Genomic DNA, 18,914 nt, shown 5'->3' on the forward strand with positions numbered 1-18,914 from the left:
CCGGGCAGGAAGTTTTGACCCAGGCAGCCCTTCAAAATACCAGGCTGTCTGGGTCAAAACTGGACAGGTGCAACCCTACTCCTAAGTTTTACTTACCCCCGGTGCAGATTCTGTCTTGTCTTCTTCTCTTCGGTAATATTCGAGTAGTAAGTGCCGCATTGGCGCATGCGCAGCTGGAGCTACTTTCTGTTTTGCAACAACTGTGCATGCGCCGAAACTCATGGAAATTGCCAGAGCACCAGGAGAAGACCCGAAGATTACCAAAGCAGTATTTCTATTATTTCATACCAGGGGTGTATTACAGAAGAAGCAGACCCTAATTAATATACAATTTCAATAAATATTGAAAAAACAAGTTAACCTCTAGACATTTTGGGTGCCTTAAAAATAATTTGCCGTTGGGCCCAGTAATATCTAATTATACCACTGTTGCATACATTTTTATTAAGACAAGCAAGCATAGTTTTGGATGTGGAAACATACAGTACATATTCATGATATACAACAACATTATTTGTAACAAGCTGAGGTATGGATATTTTTATATATTCTTTATATTTACTACAAAAATACTTTCTTTGAAGAAAACACAATCTGTCTGTAATCCGTTAAGCCACTTGGTGTTAGATAAGGCATATTTATGACCTGCACACAAAAACTATTAAAGAAACATATACACCTGTATATAATGTTTAATCAAAATATTATGCTTTCTATATTTGTTGCAGATTTTTTGACAGTGCATTTCCCTGTCCTTTTAAAGACTGTAGAGGCTACATACAACACCCAGGGTTGTAAAGACAGAATCGTGGCAATGTTAATGGGAATCCCCCCTAAATATAGCACTGTGTCTGCTAAATCGCTAGACTCTCAAAAGATACAGTAATAATAATATTTATATGACATCTTACCTCCATTCTACAGGAAAAGGGCACAGTCCAGTAACAGACCACCAGCATTGGGAGGAAAAGAGAAAAATCATTAGTTCAAACATTGCTACCGGCCTCAGCTCTCCAAATGAGCAGAATAAACTGGTCTCTTTTGCTTTGCTTTCTGTGAGGGTGCAGTTGGCTGAGGGCTGGACAGGTGACGGGGGCCCGTATAGTTTAGAGGGTGTTGAGCTTGGTTATTTATGAAGTGTGAGGAACTGGAGAATATCCAACAACATTTAGTTGTGCATAATAGCACGAAAAAGAAATCCCTGTAAATATTATAAACTGAGAGGTATTAATTACATAGGTATTATGCCCTTCATCTAGAATATGCAAAACAATGTTTTTATTTAGAAAAAGTTTAGGGATGTCCTTAGGGAAACACAATACCCCGGAGTCCTAATTTTCAGCCATTCAACTGCTTGAATTTCAAGCCACAGCACCCTTTAGTGACCGGATGAATTTAAACAGCAGGCAGCGTTCATTGAAAAATGCAATGCAAACCATTGCACAAAGTGTATAAATAATTAGAACTGGTGGGAACTTTAACATTTCTAATCAACATAAGTAGCAGCTAATAATTCCTAAAAAAAATAACAACACCATATTTGTATGCTGAGTGGAAAGCTTTAATGAAGGCTTATGGCACTTAGTGGCAGAAAAGCACTTGAAATTATTTGTTATGATATTATATAACCATGCAAAAAATTGCACAAAGTATATAATAATTAGAATATGTGTGAGATTTAAAAACCACAAAAGATGAAGATCAATTGCAGATTGCCTTACAATTACATAGTCTAGATCACAATAAAATAAATATGTAATAAGAGAGAAATATAGCTTGTATTGTAATTAAGATCTGTTGTGAATAATATCAGTATTCTTTGGAACATACCTGATATACTGATTGTTGCTGCGGCTTTTGCAGTGCCAAAACTGCCACTATGTTTGTTATCTGCCATACAAGTGAATAGTCCTGGTCTGGTAGCAATTACGTGCAACTTTGAGGAGATTACTCCATCTTTGATATTTTCCTCCACCAATTCAGATAGAACCTGATTTTAGCCATTGTAAAATGCAAAATAAAAAGTTTATTCTATTAAATTGTCATCTTGAAGCATATTTTGGGATTTAATCTAAAAAACATAAAAATCAATAGCATAAAATTGATCTTCTCATCTAAAGGCCACTTACTGATTTTCCATTCTCAAACCATCGGATGGAAGGAACTGGAAGGCCAGAGGCTGTACACTGTAGAAATACTTCTGCCCCAAATGTTACATTCTGTGACTCAGGAGCCTTCAGGATCCGGGCAACCACTAATGGGAACAGATTTAATAGTGTGAGCTTGCTGTGTATAGAGAAATCCTTTATGCATCTTCTTTGTTCTATCTCATGATCTGTATTTGTCTACATGACCTTCCTGAACCACTAAATCAAATGGAAAGCATTGCTTAAAAATCTTCCCGCTATTTTGTCTGACACAAGGTTATAGACATTGAAAAAAAGTATAATAATCTAATAATAAAGTATTTTTAAAAAAATATGCAAGTTTTTTTTAAAGCCCACATGTCACAACAATATATTACATATCAAAAATAGAAATATTTTATATTATCCTCTATTAAAGGGGAACTATCGCGATCTATCAGGATAATGAAAGCTTTAAAAATACAATAAAATCAAGTTTATGTTCTCTAACCCTCTCTCAGCATCTGTTTCTCTTCATTCATTTGGGTGTCAAATGAATGATCTAATATATCTTATAGGGGGGCTTCCTTTCCTAGCAGATGAATTAGAGCTCATTCAAATAAATGATTCCAGTACATACAGAATCTAAAAAAATGACTTCCTTTTGCACAAATTCTGCATGCAGAGAGACAGGATTTCTGGTCATTTTAATAGAGTGAGCTCTAATACATCTTCTAGGCAAAAGGAAACCCCCTATAATATATATTGGATCTAACTGTCAATGATTATCTGACACCCAACTCCTGCATGAAGAGAGAATGAAGTGAATAGATGCTGAGAGAGGAATAGTGAAATGAACTTGATTATTTCAGAAACAGTACAGAATTTTTAATTGTTTGTATTTAGAAAGTCTCTTCTTTCAGTATGCTGAAGCTTATATTACATTTTCATTTTCACGATAGTTCCCCTTTAAAAAATAATGTTGAATATGATGTGTCTAGCACACTTTAATAGACTCTTACACATGCACACAATACTAGTAATGAACATATATATAAAATATATAAAACTACTAAAACTCTAGAAGCTTAGCTGGTGACTGTGAATAAAGCTATTACTGTGTTCATCTGCAAGATCGTGTGGACCTCCAGTTTCAAGTTTTTAAGAACAAGTCTCCCATTTCCTGTAACAGTGGTATGTTCCCTAAAAGGGCTAATTCTGTCATTTTTTACAAAACATATTAGCACCTTCCGTATACCACAGTATAAGTTAAAAACTAATTTTAAGATAGCCCAGTCAGTACATACATTACTATTACTGCCTGAAATGACATGTTAGCATTTTTGTTGTCAGCTTGAATCTGATGTTTCATTCTTTGTATACCATGCATGTACAGCATTTCTCTGAGCCCATAATTCACTTTGTTGGCCACTTTACTTGCAATAGTATATTTGATAAATTGATACATGCATCGAATGCAAATATATATAAATCATAATAATACATTATTTCTAACACCTTTGACATATTATCAAGGGTATTACAGTTCACTGCTGTGTTATATGAGGAAGTATTAGTGGTAACATCTGAGAGCATGTCAGTAGAGCCCAAACCATTTCCTGCAGGCACACAATATAATTCTGACTACGTAGGGGCACTATGAACTGACATATGTTGAGTTCTCTACAATGAGACAATCCAGACTTTACCATTTTAAAACTGAATTTTCTGAATAATGATACATTTCAGAGAGAGTTTATAAGGCATATATATATATATATATATATATATATATATATATATATATATATATATATATCTTTCCACAGAATAACCGCACTCACAGGTCTTGCACAGGTTATTTATGGTCAACGTTTCAGCCCTTCCACTCGGGCTGTCTTCCTGTCTTCATGAACCACGAGTGGCCCGAGTGGAGGGGCTGAAACAGTGACAATAAATAACTTTTTTTTTGTATAAGACCTGTGAGTGCGGTTATTCGGTAGAAAGAAATATTTTTCAGGTGCACCAAACAGGATCGTGAGTACCTATACAGGTATGGGACCTGTTATTCAGAATGCTCGGGACCTAGGGTTATCTGGATAAGGAACATTTCTGTAATTTGGATCTTCATGCGTTAAGACAATCATGTAAAAATGAAATAAACCCAATAGGCTGGTTTTACTTCCAATAAGGATTCATTATATCTTAGTACTGTTTTATTATTACAGAGAAAAAGGAAATTATTTTTTAAAAATTTGGATTATTTGGATAAAATGGAGTCTATGGGAGATGGCCAGTACATAATATAACACGTTTCCGGATGATGGATCCTATCTTTACACACACACACATATACACGTATATGCAAAAAAATAAACGTATGGAATTAGGAATAAAACATATAATGTTTAATAGTTTTTGACTTTTTCTTTGTTGGGCATTATGCCATTAGAACTGGGGACAGAATCCCGTTTACTCTGGCAGTTTGTTTGACTGGCCATATATACCCCCCCCAAAGTGGACTTAATAACACAGAAAGAGGACCTTGAAACCCCCTAAATTTACATTTCCAGCTATCATTCAATTTATATGGATGTGGTGAGTTTGTGTGTTTCTTTAGACACAGCAACTCACGAGGGAACTTGCACATCCACATTTAGGTTTGTGCTGCCCAGGACATAAGCATGATCAGGTCATCTAGCAATGATGCTGTTGTGAATAAAAGTTATATAGACAAAAGCAGAGATCCTCATACAATAGCCATTGGGCATAGTATTAAGGAAAAAACCCACAATAACAAAAACTTTGAGCTGTGGTGACTATTTTTTTCCTGTGCAGAAAATTTTTAACCCCAGTAAGATTTCCCTACATGATAACATGTTCAGTGACTTATAAATCAAGATTTTAACTCTCTAAAAGGTTTTAATAGATAGCGACCCAATGTGGTCCTCATTTTCCAGGGACAAATTTACTTCCAAGTTGCACCAGAGTTGACTTCGCCTCTATATTCGCCAGGGCTGCACAAATTCACGAAGATCCGAAGTTGCGCACAAGTTACCGATCTTTTGCGAAGTTGCACTAGCGATGTTACGATCAGCGGTTCGAAGTTACAATAGCGTTCAGAAATTTGCATACAGCGTGAAATAGAAGTTTGAATGGACGTGTATGCTGCAGCAAATTAATAACACTACAAAAGCTCAGGGAAACTTAATAAAATTATATAGGGGTGTTCTAATGCCCTACACATGTGCCCACAGTATAGTTTAGGTGCCATATGTTATCAAAAGTAGGGGGGGAGGAGTTTACCCTAAAAAAAATTCTGATCTTTTTCAGCCTATAACCCTATAAAAAGTAAAAAACTCCAGCGTTTTTTTTACAAACTCCTATCTACTCTATTGCACTTCGCCTGGTCTGACCTGGCGAATTAAACTCTGGCGAAAGAGGTAACGTTCAGAAAAAAAAAACGTAGTAAATTTGCGTAGTTTTGCCCCTTCGCTTGGTTTGTGTATGTCCATCTTCAGTCTCTAAAGCAGCAAATCTACATGAAGAAATATAGCAAAGCTCTGCTTATTTGTTAGGTTTACAGAAAAGTGAATAGTAGCGTTTATAGTCATTCAGAAAGCTATTCTTTGCCAGAAATATAACACAACAGTAACAGGGAATATATTCCTTCATGCAAGGACCTGCCACCAAAGTTCTGGTATTGCTTACATGGAACAAAAATGGACAAGAACTTTTTTTAAAACCAAGTGAAACCCTTTGTCCCCAGAACTACGCTGATTCACATGCTATTTAGACAGTGTTTTCATGCAAAACTGAATACTCCCATCCTTTAAAGTTCACTCTTTGGTCAGCTTTTATTTTTATGGAATTAATTTGTTGCACTGCAAATACTTTTGATGCCATTAAAACTTTTCATTTTTAGTGTCAGCCCTACAACCTTTTGACCTCATCTTATTTTTACACTTCCAACCACTGTCTGACACATGTCCCCCATATGCAAAACTATGTAAAACATGAAGCTCTGGGAATACAGAATGTACCATATTTCTATAACTATATCTATGTCTATATCAATAGGCATGACAATTTTAGCAGCTTCACGTGTTTATCAAAGTTGTTGCAGCTTCAATAAGAGACAGCGGTTAAGGTAATGTTCTCTTTGTTTTTCTATATCTATTAGTATAACGCTGGCTAGTGGCACAGTATTTTTGTATCTTAAAAGAGAATCAGTATTTTGGCTGAGCTTCTCTTAAAATGAAATCTATCAATATTTACTTTAGATTTTTTTTACAGAATATGAATGACTGGATTATCTGAGGTGATGAAGATGAAGGTGGATGTAAATATAACCAATATGAATACTGCAATATGAGACACAGTTGTTTTTGTATTATTCCTTTTAAATGCTCCGATTAAATTCCATCTACAAGGTTCAATAAGGATTAAGAAAAACAGAGTTGCAGGAACTAGTACAGGCCTAGACACACACCAGCAATGTGCTCATGTGAAAAACTGAAAAAGTGCAGAAAACTGGATGATCCCAACTTCATTGCATGGTGACCAGACATTTCACACACACAATCAAATCTTGAGGACCATACAGTAAAGATGGGATCCCCCTGTTTGCTGCACTGATTTACATAAAATAAAATCTAGACAATATATTTATTTATACTGAATTGTATCCATTTTTTTGTGGGATCCCCTATCTTGTTAGAGTTAAATGTATTTTTGAAAGTGGTTCTGGCATTTGAGTGAAGCTATTAATAGTTTGTATGGATATCCTCATGTAGCATTGTTAATAGCATAGCTGGAGCCATGACATTAAAATAGTGAGAACATTCTACCCAAAACACAGTAATAACAGTTCTATCTCTATCAACTATCCAGATTCAGTTTTGCAGGGTTGGCAGTACAATGAACACACATATACTGCTTGAAATAGCAAATATTTACAGTCAATTCCATTTAAAACCAACTAATCTGAATGCACAAAAATATGGAAACTTGCTTAGAATTATACTTTTTTTTCACATACTTTGATTTTTTAAACATTTGGATAAGCCTACTCAATCACACTCTTTCAAGCAGACTATGACCTTAGGGTGCCCCTTATCCTGGGGTCACCTTACAGGGTGCTGTACTGCTACTGCACCACATATACAAAAGGTTATATTGCACAGTAATCACTAACAGTAATATAAGGAGCATCAGGTTATTTATCCATAAGGCACCTGACCCTGAAAAATAAACCTTGACATGGTGTATTTACCAGCTGCCAACAATTCAGAACACAATAGCATAAGAAATGTATTGATAATGTTTCTCTTCTTCTTGCAATCCCTTGCCTTTCAAGTTTCTATTGCATTCCAAAGCAACAAATTCAAATGACAAGAGATTAGCCATAGAAACTTATCGTGCAGATATAGTTAATGCACCATTAGAAACGTTCCAATACCTTTTACAGTATTTCCTATACACCATTGCCAGATACAAAGTGCCTATCTTGGGTCACTGTGGACCGTACAGTTTAGTGCTACATGATTTTAAAATAGATTTTTTTTTCTTTTATGGTGTGTGGCTGTAACTGCAACGAGAATAATGTAAGAAGATAGTTTATATCCGGTGCTGCTGTAGGAAACCTGTGTCTAGTAGAACACATTTCTATATTCAGAACAAATGCTTCCCTATGGGCTATATCGGGCAAATGTACATTCCAAAGCAAAACGGAAGCCAGTGTCATTCCAGGCAACAGCCACATTTTCTGTCAAGTCTGCTGGACCTTCTGTGCAAAGATTAATTTCTCATTTAAATGTCAGAGACCTGCCGTACTTAGTTAATCCAGGGGATTTGAATTAATTTGCATTTTTCTTGTTTAGTAGGCACATCACAGATGTAGAGCTATCTAGTACAGGTATGGGATCCATTATCCAGAAACCCATTATCCATGCTCTGAATTATAGAAAGGCCATCTCCCATAGACTCCATTTTATCCAAATAATCCAAATTTTTAACAATGATTTCCTTTTCCTCTGTAATAATAAAACAGTACCATTTACTTGTTCGAAACTAAGATATAATTAATCCTTATTGGAAGCAAAACCAGCCTATTGGGTTTATTTAATATGTAACTGATTTCCTAATAGACTTGAGTTATCAAGATCCAAATTACAGAAAGATCCGTTATCTGGAAATACCCAGGCCCCAAGCATTCTAGATAACAGGTCACATACATGTACTGTTATTGTACATGGTGCGTGTGTGTGAGTGTGCATGCATATTGTTCTTATTAAAAGTGGAAACTTGCTTCCCGTTTTGACTTGAGCTCATTTAGTTGGGCTTATGTTAAAAAGGTACTCTACCTGAACTTCTACAAATCTTTTTACACAGACATACCTAATAGAAAACCATGATAGTGTGCCTTTTACTTGCAGGGCATGTGTATAGAAAACGGATCTGCACACACACTGGTTAATGCAGTCGTGTGAATGAATGTGGTGGCTGAATAAAAGGAGAAACTCCCCGACTGCATTGACCAGTGTGTGTGCGGATCCGTTTTCTATACACATGCGTTGCTAAGGGACCCGGCCAGGTCAACAGAAGAAACCCACCACCAGTTGCAGGATTGGTGAACTACAGGTGTGCGGTAGGAGAAATTACATTTTACTTGCAGGGACCATTTCCCCGCCCCCTATTTTATTCCTCGTTCCCATTCTGGGGCATGAAATCCCTCTGCTTTCTATAGTGGATGGTGAACACATTTTCTGAAAAGCAGCAGGACTTCAATAACTGATCTTTTGGACTACAGCTCAACTGATAAGGCAAATATGTAGAATTCAATGTACTGCCAACCTTACAAACCTTTCTTAAAAAAAAAAAAAGAACCGAATAGTGAACACTGTCCTTTTTGCTGAAGGAGAGTATCATTTTGTCATATCATGAATTTTGCTATACATGGGCAGATTAAATATACTAATTCATCTCCTTAAGACTGAGTCAGAAGTGACCCTATTTCGTCCCTCCTTAATGGCCTCCTGGGGCAGGTTGGACGGGGACCACTCAGTGTGTAGATGCAGTTCTCTCTTCACAGGCCCACAAAGGCATCTGTTATATAGTGAATAAAGTACCCTCTCTTGTAAAATATAAGGATATTATAAGTCACCGAGGAGTTTCATGACCATATAAAAACACGAGGCCGAAGGAAATCTGAGGTAACTTCTAATATCCTCATATTTTGCAACTGGGGGTACTTTATTTATTATAATACACCAGTTTCAGTGAGTCATGGGACAGAAATTACATCAGAACTCACCGTTTATAACTGATGACATCAGAACTCACTGTTTATAAGGATATAATTTACAAAATATTCATGGTTTTTGTGTATTATAATCTGTTAATTGGCCCCCAGGGGCCAAACAATTGAAGTAATCCTTTTTCCAGTCACCTTGAGTCTTGTCTTTAACCAATCATTCTATGTTGTTATCTGTTACGTGCCCTTACCCCATGGTGTTTGCTAATTTTTTACTCTGTTGAGCCACACTGCTGTCTTTATTTGCTACTTAATGTGCCAGATGGTATATAACATACCTTTCACAAGTTATTTCCAGTTCATCCTGTGATAGGTTATTATTTATTTCAGGCATTGGTTGAAAAATGCCCTTAAATTTCCATAAGTAGTAATTGCAATGTAACTGCAACCGCGCGTAGTAGAAATACACAGTGGTTTCAAGATGGCACCAGAAATTTGATGCATTTTTGTGTGTCAATGTAAAGATGGCATAGCATTTTTGGGCTAAATAACTGCATTTGATTACATACACTATGCCTACTGATACAAACCACAAAATACAAAAAAAATTGCTATTGGCAGTTGATTTACTGTGTGTTTGCAAAACATATTAACTATGTGCAGAGAGGAACATTTTCGTTCACATTCCTACCTAGCATGTTAAAATAAAAAAGAGGGACCATGCCCAACTTTAACCACACCCATTCCCATATACTGTATCTTGATCATAAAAAACAAAAACCATACCCCACCCTCAGGAATGCTGCAATAAGCACTCTATTAACTTCATACATGCCAGTAAGATAAATGCAGAAATGCCTAAATCGAATGCATTACCTCACTTACACAAACAGAATACCAATATCAAGGGTTTCTTCTTTCCCAGTACTCCCACATTGCTTGCCTCTCTCTGCCCCCCTCTGCTTAGCTTAAACTGCTGTAAAAAATAAAGTAAAATATCGCCATGCGTTGTACAGTGGAACATACAACCATCCTGATTTTCTCCTCTTTAAAATCCAGTGATCAACAAGTTGTGAACTTTGATGGGTGGTGGTGAACGGCTGCTACAGGATTTGTTGGGGAGGTATGCATTCATCAATTTGTTTCTAAAACATTGAGAAATGATATTTGTATTTTATACTGCATATACAAAATAAACCGTAAAAATCGAATTACATGGCAACTGTACCGGCTTTCTGAATTCCCTGACTTTCTGACCCACCTTTGCTTCTTGGCAGAGATCCAGAAAACATGCACTTTAGATGCACACATCTAACATAGGACAACCATGTACCTGTAGGCCTTGCTCATATATACTGTACATGTGTTTTTTCCTTGTGACACATTAAAATAATTCAACAGGAAAGCATTTATAAACTACAAGTCAGACAGGGATTACAGCAATCGTCTTTCAATTAATAGAAAGAAGTGTTCCAAAACAGTAGTCAAGAATGCAAAGATAGAAACTAGGGAACTAAGTCTAAAGCTGGCCACAGGATATGGTACTTAAATGTTTTCTTAAAATTAATCGGAAAAATGCACTAGGGCTTGATGAAATATAACACTATTTATATTTTCTCAGACCCATTTTTGCAGGTCTCTATAAAAAAATGTATCACATAAAAGAGCCCATATGTAAAACACTAATCTAAATACAGTAAATACGTTCTCTCAAATATATATTTTTAAGTAGAAGGTGCCATTGGATAATCCTAGATCGAAAATTCCCATCATAAAAAAAATGTAAGTTAGACAGCAGGGTTGCAGTAGATGTGGTCAATTTGGATTTTGCCAAATCTATTGATTTAGTGCCCTTTAAATTGTGGCTTTCTAAACTAGTGTCCATTGGTCTTGGTTTGTACATGAAAAAAAACTTGGCTAAAGAATTGTGTTCAGAGGGTTGTTCTCAATGGTACATTTGCTACTTGGTGAAGGGTTCTCAGTTATAGTGCCATAGATTCAGCACTGGGTTCACTTTGTTCATCCTTGCTGCAGAATCTGGAAAAACTGGCACTCTGGGCGGCTAAGAGGCTGATAAGATTCTATTTTGAAAAATGTAATGTTATGCACCTGGGATGTAAAAATATGCAAGCCACTTATGGGACTATCTTTTGCAAATCCACGAGGGAGAAGAACCTAGAAGTATTTGTGGACGACAACAGCTGTAAGGGCAAACATGGTTTTGAACTGAGAGAGTCCAAAAAATGGCAACTAAGCTGATTAAGGGTTTTAAAAGTCTCAGTTAGTAAGTAACAGTTAGGAATGTTTAGATTGGACAAGAGGCATTTAAGGGGAAACAGAATAACTATGTATAAATATAAGTGGTCATATAATAAACTCTCTGATGCTTTATTTTTTTCTCACAGACAAAAGGGCATCCATTCAGATAAGAACATAGGAGGTTCCATTATAATATTTGAAAAAGGTTTTTTACAGTGAGATTTGTGAAGTTGTGGAATTATCTCTATTAATTGGCTGTTCTGGGAGATACAATAGATAATTTCAAGAAAGGGTCGGATTGCTTTTTACTATGGTTTACCTTTTTTTGCACAGCTAATATAGGGACTTGTTTTCCGATTGTTCTCCAGAAATAAAGACTTTTTTCAATTGCTTTCCATTTTTTATTTTTTACCATTTTTCCAAAATCTAAGTTTAAACTTGTTTCCTGTCTCTGGTGTTTGAGTCTGACAGCTCAGTGATCCAGGTGCAGAACTGTTACAATTTTGCAACATTTAGCTAATACAATTTTCAACAGCAGCTCTGGAGTATTAGCAACTACTGTATCAATTCTAACAGCTGCCTTTAATGAAACTCAGGGATTTTGCTTAGCTGGGATGAGAAAAGACATGTATCAACTAAATGTATCAATTTAGAACAGCCCCCCCCCCCCCCGAAAAGTGTTGGAAGCTGAACAACGCCTTTTAATACATTCTGCAAATGTATTGTTCCATTAACACAAATCATATAACTATTTAAAAGACAGATCTAGATGACTAGAAGGAGCCAGCACCAGACACAGAATGAATGTCACACACAAAATAATAAAAAAAGATAAACTAGCAAACAAATCCAGAGATCTGAATTCAGACATCAACACATTCCAAAGTGCATTTTCAACACTATTCCATGAAAACAGCAACAATAGAAGTTGCATAGCAGTTTTATTAGTCTTGGACAATTTTAGGTTGTATAAACAACTTACCACTATCCAGATTTCCCCAGTTTTTCCTTACAAATTGCAGACATCTTTATTTTTTGTGTACAAATCATCCATAACTTGCTTTGGCTGGCTGCTTAACTGAAGTATGTTATTTAGCTCTGCATACTGTTTGGCTTTTCATTGCCAGGAGAACATGTAACAAAAAATAATGCCATCCATTTCATGGTCAACAGTTAGATATTGGTCCAGCCCTGATTTCAAAGGGGCAGTTCACCTTTAAATTAACTTTAAATGTGATGTAGACAGTGATACTCCGAGACAATTTGGAACTTGTATTTTTTTTAAAAATTTTTTTGTGGTTTATGAATTATTTCATCATTTGTTCAGCAGCTCTCCATTTTGGAATTTCAAAAGCTATCTGGTTCCTAGGGTTGAATGAATAGGAGCTGGCCTGAATAAGAAAATAAGTAATATAAAGGAACAACTATAAAATTGTAGTCTCACAGAGCAATAGAGCACACCTTTGGGTGTGCACATATATATGCAGTGCAGTGTGCAAAATGCAGAAAATGTGGGTTTACATGAGTTTTTGGCTCTTTGCACCCTGCCCCATGCACACAAAAATGACGCAACGTGTTTTATAAATGGCATATGCATAGCCAGTAAATACAAATATATTAGACATTTTTTTATGTGAATTTGTGTTTAGAAAATTTAAGATAGTAATCTTATTTTTGAACAATACCTAGCTAGTGGTATCCTCCTTTAACTCATAACTTCACTTTACTTCAGTTTCCCTTAAATAAACGTGGGAGAGTTATGTATACTTGTCTCTCCTCTGTGTTGCTCTGTGCAAGGAAGGGAAAGAATCCCCACCCCAGTGCACTGACAGGAAGGAAGTGCTGCACAGGAAGTGTTGGGAGAGAAGCAGCAGAGTGAAAACAATGTGCTGCAGCCTCCCAGATATTACTGTGTATGTTAAGCCAATATGGAACCCCAGTGGCAGAAAAGCACACTCTAATTAGAGAGCGGGGACCCTGAAGTGCAAAGTGGGCTCTTCTCAGGCCATGGAAAGTCACTTAAGTGACCCGCCAACTTAGAGCTAAAACCATTTGAAGTATTATGTAATGTTGCTCATGGTTATTTAAAGTTACAGGGGCACATTTACTTTGCTCAAGTGAAGGAATAGAATAAAAAAAACTTCGAAATTTTGAATGTTTTTTTTGGCTACTTCGACCTTCGACTACGACTTCGAATCGAACGATTCGAACTAAAAATCGTTCGAATATTCGACCATTCGATAGTCGAAGTACTGTCTCTTTAAAAAAAACTTCGACCCCCTACTTCGTCACCTAAAACCTACCGAGGTGCAATGTTAGCCTATGGGGAAGGTCCCCATAGGCTTTCCTATGTTTTTTAGTCGTAGAAAAATCGTTCGATGGATGGATTAAAATCCTTCGAATCGTTAGATTCAAACTAATTGCGGTAAATCCTTCGACTTCGATATTCGAAGGATTTACATTCGGCAGTTGAATATTGAGGGTTAATTAACCCTCGATATTCGACCATATGTAAATCTGCCCCACAGTGTCCTAAAATATACCTTTCCTCTGTGTGTGATTGCAGATCAGGGAAGTTCCCAGAGAGGGGTATTACAGCCCAATCTGTACTGTGTGGAGACATGACCAATCATAATGTACCGACTTTCCTCTGTAGCGGAGACACAGGACTCCTGTGAAGGAAAATCAGTGATAGATTTTCTGCAATAGCAGAATAGAGCTACATAAACGATGTGTCAGAACAGAAAAATCATCTTAGAAATATTCACTCAATTTGCATTCTGAGGTACATGGTATGGAGTAAATGGATTAAAAACTGAAGAGAAGAATATTAAATTTATACATATGTATTTTTTAGTCTTTTCTAAATACTCATTCCTAGTTGAAAGATAAACATAATACTTCTGACAACTGTTTGCCACACCCTCTTAAATGGTCAACTTATGTCAAGTGGACAATTTGTTATCTTTTTATTAGTTGACCTGTCATACTCCACTTCCAGAGACCTAATCTTATCTTTATATAGTGTTATTAGAAACCTGTAACGAATTGTATGTTTAAGTCAAACGTTAAAATTTTTAGCTGTCTAAATGTTAGTTGCCTGAAAAGCCTTCTAATACCCTTAATTAAGTAATTAGTAGCTCACAATATTTGTTCTTATTTGCCTTCTTCTGACTCTTTCCAGCTTTCACTGGCCTGTCTAAAAAATCGAATTGTCTATTGGGCTACAGATTTATTATTTATGCTACTTGTTATTAGGGATGTAGCGAACTGCCGTTTATGTGTTCGCGAACGCCGTTCGCGAACACCGGCAAAAATGCGAACAGTTCGCGAACAGTTCGCGAACTTCGAACATCCGCAAAATCGTTCGATTCGAACGATCGAAGGATTTTAATCGTTCGATCGAAGGATTTTCGTTCGAATCGAACGATCGAAACCATTCGATCGAATGATTTCATTCAATCGAATGGCTTTGATCGTTCGATTCGAACGAAAATCCTTCGATTTTAGCGGTCGAAGGAATCGAATGGTCGAATGGTCAAACGATTTTTGTTCGAATCGAACGTGAACACATATTGGCGAACGTCGCGCGACGTTCGCGAACATTCGGCGGACGCGAACAGTCGAAGTTCGCGCGAACTAGTTCGCCGGCGAACAGTTCGCTACATCCCTACTTGTTATTACTCATTTTTCTATTCAGGCCCTCTCCTATTCATAGGGTTGCCACCTGTTGGATTTCACCCAGACAGCACGGTATTTGGAAGGGCTGTCTGGGTGAAACCTTCCTGTCCAGATTTCAAAATGACGAATAGTTAGCTTATACACAGAGTTCCTGTAACTTCTCTTCAGTAAGCTGCAAATGAAAGTGTCACAGACTATATAATATGTGCAGAAACATTACCAGCACTGAGAAATGTTGGAGAGACACTGAGTGAGGGCCTACATGAATCATTTAAGCCCTTTGATATCTGTATTACCCAAGTTGATGGAAAAGTGACTTTTACTGAATTTAAAACAGTTAAGGAGTTTGGGGACACTAATAATGTAATAAAGGTCAGCACTCCTGTTGCAACAATAAGGGAAAGAGGCAACATTAACCCTGTCTGCTACAACTGTGACCAAAAGGGCCACAAAGTTAACTAAATAAAAGAAGGTCACAGTGATTTAACTACTGCAAGAGCCCAACACATAAAGAGACATTTTGCAGATGCAAAGGGTGGGAAAATGTAAAGCATGCAGTTGATGACGCAGAGCAAACTTGCCTTCAAAAAAAGTAAAAGACAGTCAAACCATTTAACACCAAAGGGACTAATGGTGGATACAGGAGAGACATCATATATAATTACAAACATTAAAAAGTTTAAAAGGACATTCAATCTGGAGAACCACTACATGGAGTTGGCGGAGGGTAAAAAGACTTCTGGTGTAGCGCTGAGGAGTGGTGACAGCCAGGGGAACAAAGTAAAGACAACACTGCTGAATGCACTGTACAGTTGACTACTGTTACAGAGCATTAATGTACCACAAACTTTTAGAGAAGCAATAGGCAGAGCCGGGCCACACTGGCCAGGTGTCCTAGGCGCCCTGGGCAGCCGCAGCGACGGGTGAGCGCAGGCATGCGCAAGTTGATGGCGCCAGCGTGCATGTGCGTGTCAATGCCGGCGCGCATGCGCCAGGTGTCCTAGGCGCCGGCACGCACACTGGCCAGGTGTCCTAGGCGCCCTGGGCAGCCGCAGCGACGGGTGAGCGCAGGCATGCGCAAGTTGATGGCGCCAGCGTGCATGTGCGTGTCAACGCCGGCGCGCATGCGCAGAAGCACCAATCATCGTATGGGGAGTGAGTGGACCGGACATGGGGTAGGCGACAGAGCAGGTACGTGCCTGGCGCCCCCCTCTAGCTTTGCGCCCTAGGCACGTGCCTACTCTGCCTACCCCTAGTTCCGGCCCTGGCCATAGGGGTATATTTATCAAAAAGTAAAGTTAGAGATCACCACAGTCCGCTAGAGTTAAATACCACCTCTCTCCATTTACTTCTACTGGGTTTTTAAAGGCATATTTATCAAAGGAAGAGCTTTCACTTTCACCCTAAACACACCTTTAAAAATCCCATAGAGATGAATGGAGAGAGGCAGCATTTCCCTCTAGCGGACTGTGGTGAACTCTAACTTCACTCTTTGATAAATATACCCCAAAGATTCACCCCATTCAGGTATGGCTTAATGCAATGAAAGATAAAATAGATTCACTAAAAGAGAATGATGCTTTCACTCTGACCACCCTACCAGAAGGAAAAAATGCAGTGGGGGTAGATGGGTCTGTGCAATAAAAAGCAATGCAGATGGATCTGAATTAACATACTGTACAAGGCTAAACCAGTTGCTTAATGCTACAGGAAATGTAAAGACAACTTAAAGGAATTGTTCAGTGTAAAAATAAAAACTGGGTAAATAGGTAGGCTGTGCAAAATAATAAATGTTTCTAATTTAGTTAGTTAGCCAAATATGTAATGCATAAAGGCTGGAGTGACTGGGTGTGTAACATAACAAAACATAGCCCAACTTCCTGCTTTTCAGCTCTCTTGGTTTACACTGAATGGTTACCCTGGTTACCAGACAGTAACCAATCAGAGACTTGAGGGGGGGCACATGAGTCATATCTGTTGCTTTTGAATCTGAGCTGAATGCTGAGGATCAATTGCAAACTCACTGAACAGTTATGTCCCATGTGGCCCCCCTTTCAAGTCGCTGACTAGCTCAGAGTTAGAGAGCTGAAAAGCAGGAAGTAGTGTTCTGTTATGTTAGGCATCCAGTCACTCCAGTCTTTATACATTACATTTTTGGCTAGCTAACTATTTTTATTTTGCACAGCCTATCTATTTACACGCTGAACTATTCCTTTAAAACTTGAGGCACATAGTGATGCTAGTTGGGCCTCAGACCTAAATGACAGGAGATGCATAACAGGATATTGTTTTTGTCAATCCATGAATGGTGCATTGATTTCTTGGAAGTGAAAGAAGCAACCCATAGTTGCACTGTCTTCCTGTGAGGCTGAATATATAGCATTGGCTGCTATCACGCAGGAGAGTTTATACCTTGTGCAGTTGCTCGTCTATGAGGGGGGCTGCCATATTTGTGCAGCAGAAGTCTGTTAGCATTAGAAACTCTAACTGACAGGCTGAGATGGGACATTCAGGTTTCGGAACATCAACTAAAAATGATTTAAAAAACAGACCTCTCAGCAAAAAACGATCAACATGACTTATAGGTAACTTTTAATGTACATTTATATTTTAAAAATTAGTTTTTTAGTGTCAATATCACTTTAAGCAGAATGGCAACAGCCCCTTTAAGATCTACTAAATTGACCACTTACATTTTAAGCTGATCTGATCACAGGCGTCTTTGCAGCCCTGTTGGGAGAGGACCACATTAACCCCAGCAAGGTCTCCAGTGATAGGATTTTTAACCTGGTTGATAGATATCAGGTAGATACGAGATATCTACTGAGGAGGAAGTCAGGGAGGACCATTACACAGGCAGATTAGCTGTCAACTCAGTCCAAATGGGCCAAATCGGCAGCTTACATCTAAGGTCACCTTAAAGGAACAGTTCAGTATAAAAACAAAAACTGGGTAAATAGATTGGCTGTGCAAAATAAAAAAAGTTTCTTATATAGTTAGTTAGTCAAAATGTAATCTATAAAGGCTGGAGTGAGTGCATGTTTAACATAACAGAAGAGAACACCACTTCCTGCTTTTCAGATCTCTAATTCTGAATTAGTCAGCGACTTTAAGGGGGGCCACATGGGACATGATCCGTAGCATTCATGTCAGATTCAAAAGCAAACATTTATGACCCATGTGACCCCCCTTAAGTCTATGATTGGGTACTGCCTGGTAACCAATCAGTGGAAACCAAGAGAGCTGCAAAGTAAGAAGTAGTATTCTGGCTATTATATTATAAATCCAATCACTCCAGTCTTAATAGATTACATTTTTGGCTAACTAATCATATTGAAAATATTTTTTATTTTGCACAGCCTATCTATTTACCCATTTTTATACTGAACACTTCCTTTAATATTATTATTGAAGTACTTTTGGGGTATTCCAGCCATACTAAAGACTTATCACTCTATGAAGAAGCACTTTTGGAGGCAGATGTAACAGACTGTTTCAGACACACAAGTTAGGGAGAGATAGGAGACACAGCCTGCAACAAAGCCCCGTCTCCCCTGCCTGCCATACATAAAAGTATATATAGTGTAGAAAAA

At 37.6% G+C, this 18,914-nt stretch overlaps 1 protein-coding gene across 1 annotated transcript in view; it reads right to left on the reverse strand.

The window, feature by feature from the left end:
• The window catches only part of musk.S (muscle associated receptor tyrosine kinase S homeolog), a 70,623-nt gene that overhangs the window by 31,932 nt on the left and 19,777 nt on the right, over positions 1-18,914 (reverse strand). The window contains exons 6-8 of the mRNA XM_018243737.2: positions 2,130-2,254; positions 1,831-1,990; positions 912-918 (exon numbers count right to left, since the gene is read on the reverse strand). Of these exons, the coding sequence (XP_018099226.1) occupies positions 912-918; positions 1,831-1,990; positions 2,130-2,254 (292 nt within the window). The remainder of the gene's footprint in view (positions 1-911; positions 919-1,830; positions 1,991-2,129; positions 2,255-18,914) is intronic.

Source organism: Xenopus laevis, chromosome 1S, assembly GCF_017654675.1.
Source record: "Xenopus laevis strain J_2021 chromosome 1S, Xenopus_laevis_v10.1, whole genome shotgun sequence".
Lineage (NCBI taxonomy): Eukaryota > Metazoa > Chordata > Amphibia > Anura > Pipidae > Xenopus > Xenopus laevis.